Source organism: Trachymyrmex cornetzi, unplaced genomic scaffold, assembly GCF_001594075.2.
Source record: "Trachymyrmex cornetzi isolate Tcor2-1 unplaced genomic scaffold, Tcor1.1 scaffold1040, whole genome shotgun sequence".
NCBI classification, from domain to species: domain Eukaryota; kingdom Metazoa; phylum Arthropoda; class Insecta; order Hymenoptera; family Formicidae; genus Trachymyrmex; species Trachymyrmex cornetzi.
In genome coordinates this window covers 19,705-29,746 of record NW_017295588.1, presented here as the reverse complement: position 1 = coordinate 29,746, position 10,042 = coordinate 19,705, and the positions used below count along the sequence as shown (strand labels likewise).

Genomic DNA, 10,042 nt, shown 5'->3' with positions numbered 1-10,042 from the left:
TTTTGATCTCCTAATATTACATGGAGCACAATTTTCGCGGAAAAGCGGAACGGGGTATTAGAAATTATTAATTTTTAACGATATTTATTGATTAAAATACTTGTATTCAATGCAAAAGCTAAAAAGATAAACATATTAATAAAAATTGTAATGAATTAAGTGAATACAATTTTTTTAAATGAATATAAAAGTGTATTTGTCACTATACCGTTCCGCTTTTCCGCGGAAATTGTGTTCCATGTAATATTAGGAGGTGAAAACAGGCGGAATAAAACGCACGGAAACTCCACGTGAACCAAATCATACCGGCGAAAAAAAATGGATCGGTTGAATAAAATGTTAATGGTCATGATCACATTAGTGATACAAGCACAAAATCAAACAAGAAGATATGCAGAGACAACGATGCAAAAAGTGACACAATTGTTTTATATCTACAATTGCTTGAAACAATTGGATAAAAGACCAAAACGTAAAATGTGGGTAAGACCCATTTTTTCTGAACAACAAAGATTGTTACAAGGTGCTAGTAATAATCTAATCGTCGAGATGCAATTATTTGACAAAGAAAAATATTTCAACTATTTACGGATGTCACCAACAATGTTCAATGAATTATTGACAATTGTTGGACCTCGGATTGAAAAACAGAAAGTGGTTCGCAATCCAATAAGTGCTGAAACTAGATTGCATGTGACCCTACGATGGTTGGCTTCGGGTGATAGTATGACTTCACTGTCCTACGCCTATCGCATTGCCCAATGTACACTTTCGCATATCATCCCGGAAACTTGTGAACAAATTTGGCTTGCCCTAAAAGATAGAGTTCTCATTAATGCTACGCAAAACAATTGGAGAAAAGTTGCTGAAGACTTTGAAAGAATATGCCAATTTCCACACTGCATTGGAGCTATCGATGGGAAGCACGTGATTATTCAGGTAGATATATTAAATATTTATTTATATTTCTAGAATGAGTATTCTGTTATAATAATGCGTTCCAATTATAGGCACCACCTCGTAGTGGCTCATCTTATTACAATTACAAAGGGAGCCACAGCATAAACTTGCTTGCGATATGTGACGCTTTGAACCGATTTCTCGTCGTCAATATTGGAGCTCAGGGCCGACAAAGTGATGGAGGTGTCTTCGATAATAGTGCATTATCTCATTTATTTGAGACGCATTCACTCCATATCCCTCCATCCTCACGTATAAAGAATAGTGAATTTAAATTTCCATACGTTTTACTAGGAGATGAAGCTTTCCCTATCAGCACGTATATGATGAGACCGTATCCTCGAAGTGGCAAGTTGAACACCAGAAAAAAAATTTTCAATTATCGTCTCAGTTGTGGAAGAAGGACTATCGAATGTACCTTCGGGATTTTAGTTGCGCGATGGCGACTTTTCCGGCGACCTATTATTGCGTCTACATCCACTTGCGTGAAAGCTACACAAGCAACTGTTATTCTACATAATTTCATAATCGATCGAGAAGTTAACTTATCAGCACGTGAAAAGATGTACTCCATAATGCGCGATGAAGACCGTAATCTGTTGCATACTAGTACTGGTCTAATAGACATAAACGATAGCAATGTATCGCAAAGCCGAGAAGCATCGAAAATTCGAGATAATTTTGCTCACTACTTTGAATGCATCGATCCATTACCTTGGCAATTCAATAAAGTATTGAATAATGACTTTTAAGTAATATCGAGATCTACACTTTAACTTTAATTACTCGAATACAATTTTTCCGCGATTTTTTATATGATACTTGAAACAATCCATTCTCTCTCTCTCTCTCTCTCTCTCTCTCTCTCTCTCTGTATAGAATCTTGTTGTTTATGCAGATTTGCTTAGTAATATAAAAAATAAGGATAAAATAAGGATAATATAAAAATTTATTGGTAATATAAGAAATAAGGATAAAATAAAGTCTAACATAAGAATAAAAAATAAACTTAAGTTAAACTAAAGAACACTTTCTTAATTTATTATTGCAAAGTAGTTTTGTCATAATACATATGTACATACGCAAATGTTATGATCTATGTTAATCTAAATGTATCACTTATTTTAATTACGGAAACGAATACTGATCATTTTTAGGCCGTAATCACACTACAGATTGCTGGTTACGATTGCTGGTTGTCGGTTCTATTTTCACCAATCATGTTGCAGCTAACCTACACTCGCTGCATCATGATTGGCTAAAATAGAACCGACAACTAGCAACCGTAACAGACAACCTGTAGTGTGATTAAGGCCTTACACAGTTTGCCAGGTACACTACTTTCACTCTATCCTCTCTCGAAAGTATGAGAAATAGTTACAATATTTTGCTGAGATCCAAATAAGCTATGTAATATAATACGCGTTATTTGTAATGTTATGAGAAATAAAATATAAAAAAATAAAATTTAATATTAAAACATAACGCAATTATGGAACAGATCTTTTCAATAATAACATATATGTGACTAAGAGCATTATTACACGTTCTTCTCGTTGAGCATCTTGTCTTCTTCTGTTATCGTGAGATCAAAAATTTTCTTTTGGAAATTTCTTCTCTTTATGTAAGGCAAATGACGCAATAAATCACCCAGTACTTCCAGAAAGCTGTCAACTGTGTCTCTTTCACGCTGTGATGATTTGCTTAATACTTCATAGAATGTTTCTTGAAGCTGGGCATGCTGGTCAAATATTTCTGTAAGCATATATGTGTAAATATAATACATGTATTCTTGTTATAATTATTTTGTATACTTTTTCATAATTTTTGTATAATTTCATAAATACGAATGTCTTACGAAAGCTTACATTGTCAAAGATTAAGCCGTAACAAATCAAAATTAACATTAATTGTATTTAGAAAACCGTCTATACGAAAAAAGTATAAAGACATCCAGAAATTGATTGTTAGGAAGTATTCAAATGAACAATAATAAACGATTTCTTCTGTTTGTTGGAAATATATTAAATAAAATTAGAATGTACTTTTTTTTTATTGTTCTTAGGCGATGAACAGGTGCTGTGGCGATTGGACTCACTGCGGTTGTCAGATGACTTAGTGTCATATTCAACACTATCCAATGTTGAACACGATGCTGATACGGAGACATTCGCATCGAAATCTTTAAAATAATCGGAACTGGTTGATGATGATGGCAAAAGGTGTTGCAGAGAGTTGATGGTCCTGCAATATAAACAATCATATAATTTGATGAACAGTTTAATAAAATATACTTTCTGAATTAGTAAAAATTAGTAATAAAGAAATAAGAATTAGGATCAAGGAATAGAATTTACAAGTATTGAAATATTGAATTCTTAATCATTTCTCGTTTTCTGGGATATAGAGTAAATACGTACGGCACTGTAGATACAGTATCATCGAGAAACCTCATTCTCTCGTAATGAGAGAACGAACTTTTCGGTGGATGTGCAGCTTCAGCCCCAGAGCCGCTGCGTACATAGCCTTGCATTTTCTTTCTGGCTTTAATATATGAGTCACGCAGCTGCTTCCATTTTTGTTTAGCCATCGCCACAGTTAACGATCCTACAATTGACAAAATTAATCATAAATTTTCTTGTTAATTATATTTAGAAGCATACAAATATATACATGTAAAAGAATGAACAACTATAAAAATAAAATGTTATTACCAAGTATGTTTTCTATCTCTTGCCAAAGAGCATCTTTTTTCAGCTTTGTCCTGTTCTTCACGGGAATCGTGTAGTCCCACAAGGCTCTTCGTGCATGGACTAAATCTATTAATATTTCATCCAGATTTGATGATGAAGAGAATTTGTCAATTTCCTCAACTTCTTCGACTGATGTCTCCTGCGTGCCTTTGATCTCATTGATCTCTTCAGCTCCATCAACTAATCCCTCCTGCTCGTCTTCAATATCATATCTTTTTTCTTCAAATATATAAATAATTACACATTATTATACATATATATTTGCACTGTACTCGTATATGTATATTTAATGATATACATACCAAATGAAAATATTGTAACTTACGCATTGTGACAACCGCTTTGCTGTCTACATTAATAGCATGCAGATTTTCATTAAATGTTGAAAAACAATGGTATGCAAGAACGTTTGCGCAAGAACCATACACAATGTAGGAGCAATAGCCACACTTCAATTTCTGACGCAGAACACGATTAAATAATTAATCTATACTATTAAATTAAAAATACGCAAATAATATAACAATTATAACCTCTACGCTGAAGTTGAGGTTAAAGACACACTGTCAGCAACATATTAAATATTCAAAATTGCATGCAATTGATTCTATATACATAATATAAATATTACATTTATGAAACTATCAAATTATATAAATACGTACAGGATTATTCATTTTAAAATAACTTCTTCTAACGACTGTTCTGTTTATTAGCATACATTCAAAGAATTAGCAGATTCCGTCTTCCGCTTAAGCACGAGGGAAGAAATGACGGAAACGCGGAATCTAGTTACTTTCTATTCCGCTTTTTCGCTTTTCCGCGTTTCCACGCTCCATGTAATCGCACCCTTATTATCGCGGGGATTATTTCGTGGCTTGGCTTAGCCTTGGTACCAACGCTGTTTGATGTTGATTTTCGTTTTCCACGATGCTCAAAAAGAGGTTTGATAGTCAATGCTACGAAAGAGTTTTTATCGCGGATCTTTCGATTCTAGGCAATCATTTCGTGACCTGGCTTAGCGCCTTGGTACCAACGCTATTTGGTGATTATTTGATATTGACTTTCATTTTCTACGATGCTCGAAAGGAGATTTAACGTTTGATTATCGGCACTATGAGAGAGTTTTATTGCGGGTCTCTCGATTCTAGGCAAACAAGATTTTGTGGGTGGAAACTTCTCTCGGATTTGTGTTATCACTTGGATTTGTTCATGTCTTACTTCATTGATTGAACGGTCGCGAAACGAAGAAATCGTGGAGTCCACCGGACGTAACACTATCATTAACAAAAAATAGACGTTTCGGTCTTGAATATCGCCATCCTTAGTATTACAATCGTAAATCAACGTTAAAATATTAAATTATGTGCGTGTCACGTCCTGAGCGCGAGACTTTCGTGGTCACGAGACGCGGCATAACTCTGTGGGAACGTGAGCGCGGAGCGGGGCGCGCGGGTGAAGCCTTGTCTTCTACGCGGTGTTTTGACGCGTTTTTCTTTCGTTAGGAATCGGCAGCTGTCACCAGTGCTCAGAAGCGAGCACGAATTTCAGAGATAATTAATTGCTTGAGTTTTAAATGATTAACCTTCCATGTTCTTCCAACATAAATAATATGGAGAGTTTAGAGGATGCGTCAGTTGACTTCATTTCGCAATTCGCTCTATCTACGCTTTCCGGTAGGTCGGGAAGAACAGGGAAGGACACAGGGGGGCCTTAAGGACAAAGAAAATAAAGTAGAAGTGAATTTGGCTATATTATTTTAATGTTGATTGCACAAGGTGTATTGTTAATCATTCGAGGTTTGGTGGTTATTAAGATGGGCCTCGTGGCCTTTCGTACGGGCGCCACGTGTGGCGGAGATGGCGGAGGTCTTGGTCGCGGCGGCGGAGTTGCGGTGACCGTGCGTTCTACGGCGTTAGCTTTGTGGGCCGTACTCGGGGAGTCCGCGATGTCGGCCGGCGCGGTCGGCGCGACGGTGGTAGATCTATGGGTGTCCCCTGTGCTTTCCTCTCAGTAGCGGGAAGGGTCGAACTTCCCTTCACTGAAGAGCTCCCGCTGGAGCCTCTTCAGATGGATGCGCCAGCCCCCACGTTTGCCGCGCGGTCGCTTCTTTAGTGGCATCTACGCCAAATAAGAAGCGTTGTAAGAATGGCGTTTTTTGGAGAAAAGAAAGGGGGGTGGGAGTGCGGAGGCTTCGACGCCGAGAAGGCGCTCGTTTAGAGTTCCGCTGGGATTTTGGTTTCGACGTCGCTGTGGGCAGCGCTGTCGGAACCAGGAGAGGAGGTAGCCCGTCAGACGCCGTGGTTGGCGCACGATCGGGGCTAGATTTCAGCGGGAAGTACGGAAGATCCGGAGCGCTAAGTTAAAGCACTAGGTATGCTTACCGTTATGGATCTTTTGGAAGGAATAAGGCGACTTGTCTTTAGATGCTCTGCTTTATATACTGTTTACTTCGTGGCCCCTCGCGGCAAGAGGATGTTTTCGCTCACGTGCCACTGCGAAATCGCTATTACTTGCTGATTGTGTAATTTATTCTAATGACAATAGGGTTTTAGTTAGATTGCGCGTTTTATTCTGCTGCGGGCGTTGCGAGATTCGTATTGGCGCGCTTGGCTATCGTGTATCGCAGCTCGTTGCGGCAGGGCTTGCACTTGTTTCCTGCGCGCTTTTTCATTATAGGTTTCTTGTATCGTTTCGGATCCTTTTGTTCCTTGTGCGCGTGAAATTTGATGTTTATTTAAGGCCTTTTCTCGATTACGTGCGCTTTGATTCTATCCGCGGTGGTTTTATTCGTATGCAGCCCTTTTGTGACCGGTGGGTGCATTCGTGGTTGCGCGGCGATTCATTGCATTGGCGTTATGAGTTTTTATAGTTTTCCCGCAGGTCTGCGGTTTTTCCCTGCAGCTGCGTCGAGGTCAGTTGTTACCTTAATTATTCCTTACATCGTGTTAACGGTGTTTTCTCATAAAAGTGCATCTTGCATCGTTTTCGGCATTTATGTTTTGACGCAGGCGCGGTGCGCGCGGCGTTCGAACGCAACGGTTTCGGTGGCTTGGCCTATAGCTACACGCGCTTGTAGTTGGCACGTATTATATCGTTCGCTATATTCCGTGCTCGCGCTCGCTTGGTAAACGGACGGGGCGTTATATTGTAGGCGCACCGGACGTTACAGTGCGCTAATAATTTGTCGGTTAACGTTACAATGTAATTGTTCAATTACTTAATATGCTCTAGTCAAATTAACATTTTAATCCATAGTTCGTATTTAATTGAATGATAGTATCCTCTAGTCAAATTAAAATTTCAATCCATAGTTCATATTTAATTAAATGATAGTATCCACCAATGCATAATTGCTTGTCAATTTGATATAATATCATTGAATTTATAAGATAAAGTTTCCAAACTGGAATAAAAATCCAGTAATAAATTTTCAATTTCAAGTATGGAGCTAATTCTTTATTAAAAATAAAAAATTTTTTTAATAAAAATAAAAATAAAACTTTTTTTTAATAACATTACCCATATCTTGAATTTCCGTTTGATGATTCACAATGGAAGATTACTTCTTGTCAAATTATTACTATCAGAGATTGGTTTCAAACGAGTTTAGATAGTAATTTCTTTATTTTATAAGTTCTCTAGAAGGTCTCTATCATTAAAAGAGGGGGAAAATATTGTGAAATAGGAAAGGGCAAACAAAAAAGGTAGCGGAAAGGTAACCAGTTGCCATCTAGTATAATTTTCAAAGTAATTTTTAGAACTATGATATTGTTTGTATTATCGGTAAGTAGGAAACGGGTAGTTCTTCTGTATCACTTTGATTATTTATCCCTTCAGCTTGTTTTTTTATATGGATCATTTCAGAAATGGATCTTTTGTAAAATAATGGTTCAGAGTCTAAAATTTCTATATTTTCCCAATCCATTTCCTGATTAAAATTAAGCCGATGACATGTGACTACTGTCAGATTATTTAATTTTTTTATGTCTGCTTTGTGTTTCTTTATTCTAGTTTTAAGCTATCTTTTAGTCTGTCCTACGTAAGAACACTCACAATCTCGACGATTGATTTTGTATACCACATGATTATTATCCATTTTATTTAATTTATCTTTCCGTTTTAATAAATTTAATTAAGCTATTAGTAGGTTTATATGCAATATTCATGTTGTGTTTCCTATATACATTCTTAAATTTTTCAGTTAAATTATCGACATATGGTAAAGTACAAAATTTTCTGATATTAATATCTATAGGTTCATTTTGATTTGTATACTTGTAATCATTTTTGTGAATTAAAGATTTGATTCTATTATTTATTTTATTAAATAGATAGAAAATCTAATGGATAACCGTTATTTAATAAAGTGTCTATCATGTTCGTGATATTTTTTTTGTGAAAGTTTGGATGTGACAGGAATACAATTCTGTCCAATAATGACGTAATAACACCTTCTTTATGGACAATAGGATGGTTCGAGTGATAATTTAGAAACCTTCTTGAGTTCGTAGGTTTTTTATATAAATCAAAGATGATCTTATTATCGTTTACTTTTATAGTTATGTCCAAAAAGTTCATTCTATTATCCTCATATTCTTCCAGTGTGAATTTGATTCTATTATGTTGAGTATTAAATATTTCTAGAGATTGATTTATTTGATTTTTAAGCAATGCTAATTAAATATCGTCAACATATCTGAAATGTATATCGATGTGAATCGTAGAATGGATTTTACTTGCAATGTCCTCCATAACTACGTCGGATATAACTGGAGAGAGTGCTGATCCCATAGGCATGCTGAATATCTATTTGTAGTATTTATTATCGAATTGAAAATATGTTGAATTCAAGATTAATTTTACAGAATTAATAAATTCATTTATTTTGGTAAAGTTGTGTGATTTTCTATTATGGTAAGTCCCATCTTTTTACAATTCCTTAAATCGCTAAATCTATTGGAATATTAGTATACATTGAGACTACATCGAATGAAACTAATTTATAGTCTGAATGTAATGGTCTTCCATTCAATTTATCTACTAATACTAAGCTATTTTTTATATATCCTAATTTTGATTTTTTTAAGTTGTTCAATAATATTTTTAAGATAAGAAACGGGTAATTTTTCTGTATCACTTTGATTATTTATCCCCTCAGCTTGTTTTTTAATATGGATCATTTCTTTTATTCAACAAAGTTTGATTTTGTAATGAAAAAATTTATGAAAAAATTACTATGAAAAAGTGTAAAAATTACTTTATATTATTGCAATTAAACTTATAATTACACGATGGTCTGCAGTTACTACCACATTATAGTAATTTTAAATATAAAATTTTCTCCGTGTAGTTATAAAGCTCTGTGCACAACATTAGGTGTAGGAATAAATATCAAGGTTTCAACTTATATTAGAAACCGCAAATTCCGAAGTAACTGATACCTGATAAGTAGAAATCTCAGTATCTATTGCTGTTCCTAATACTTCTTATATTGTGTATAGGACTTAACATATCAATAGTATAACTTCGTTGATATCGGGTCTTGCAAACATAATATAAATATGTACCATGAGCTTCAAGCCCAAATCAAAGAAAGGTGTTACAACCTTCTGATGACCGGTTGTATGTACATTTCGATGTCCAGGCACGAAATCTTCCATAATATGTGCGTATGGCAGATTCCGAATCTGCCACAACCCAATGTATATAATATATTTGAATGTATAGATCCGAAATCTGCAATAAAATATGCGAATGGCATAAGTGGTATACTACTAGGACTCCGGGTGAAGGACATAATTAACAAAAACATAACACCCCGTTAGCAAAACCTACAGGGTGGTCTTGCCAAAAATTTGCCATTAGACATTCCATTATCCGTGTATATCTTAAGATATATGTGCGTATGAAATATTCCAAGATGTCCTGGAATCTGCCGTACGCATATATTATTTCAGACTTCGGGTATGTACATCGAAATGTGCATTGAACCTGTCACAAAAAACTTATAACACTTTTCCTTCGATGTATTTCGTAACTCCGATTGCTCACCGAGTAAATGGTTGTGTCTAGCAGACTCAACAATTTTGCAACCGTTTCATTATTCGTCTTGTTGATTAATCCAATCAGCGTGACGAATCATAAAATGGTTACAATATGCATCGAAGAAAGTATTACAACTGTTTGGTAACCAGTTGTATGTACATTTCGCTCTACAGACACGAAATTTTCCGTAATATGTGCGTATGACAGGTTCCGAATCTGTACAACCCAATGTATATACATTTGAATGTACTGTCCCGAAATCTGCCATAACATATGCTTAC

At 35.6% G+C, this 10,042-nt stretch overlaps 2 protein-coding genes across 2 annotated transcripts; one reads left to right on the top strand and one right to left on the bottom strand.

The window, feature by feature from the left end:
- The first annotated feature begins 534 nt into the window (after positions 1-534).
- Positions 535-1,712, top strand: LOC108759213 (putative nuclease HARBI1). Its single transcript, XM_018504538.1, has 3 exons — positions 535-939; positions 1,011-1,143; positions 1,255-1,712. Exons 1-3 carry the CDS (start codon positions 550-552, stop codon positions 1,710-1,712), a joined length of 981 nt encoding a protein of 326 aa, XP_018360040.1. The 5' UTR covers positions 535-549.
- A 788-nt stretch (positions 1,713-2,500) lies between these two features.
- On the bottom strand, positions 2,501-4,042 carry LOC108759203 (uncharacterized). The gene is made up of 5 exons (XM_018504528.1): positions 4,039-4,042; positions 3,675-3,932; positions 3,381-3,567; positions 3,059-3,204; positions 2,501-2,715 (listed from the first exon to the last, which is right to left on the bottom strand). Exons 1-5 carry the CDS (start codon positions 4,040-4,042, stop codon positions 2,501-2,503), a joined length of 810 nt encoding a protein of 269 aa, XP_018360030.1.
- Positions 4,043-10,042: the final 6,000 nt, after the last annotated feature.

Excerpts from the sequence above, each read along its gene's own strand:
- LOC108759213 (XM_018504538.1), top strand. The coding sequence starts at position 550 with ATGCAATTATTTGACAAAGAAAAATATTTCAACTATTTACGGATGTCA. Across the intron at positions 940-1,010 it reads GGAAGCACGTGATTATTCAG|GCACCACCTCGTAGTGGCTC; the intron begins GTAGATATATTA and ends TTCCAATTATAG. Across the intron at positions 1,144-1,254 it reads GGGCCGACAAAGTGATGGAG|GAGATGAAGCTTTCCCTATC; the intron begins GTGTCTTCGATA and ends ACGTTTTACTAG.
- LOC108759203 (XM_018504528.1), bottom strand. Across the intron at positions 3,205-3,380 it reads GATACTGTATCTACAGTGCC|GACCATCAACTCTCTGCAAC; the intron begins GTACGTATTTAC and ends TTTATATTGCAG. Across the intron at positions 2,716-3,058 it reads TAAGTCATCTGACAACCGCA|AAATATTTGACCAGCATGCC; the intron begins GTGAGTCCAATC and ends ATATGCTTACAG.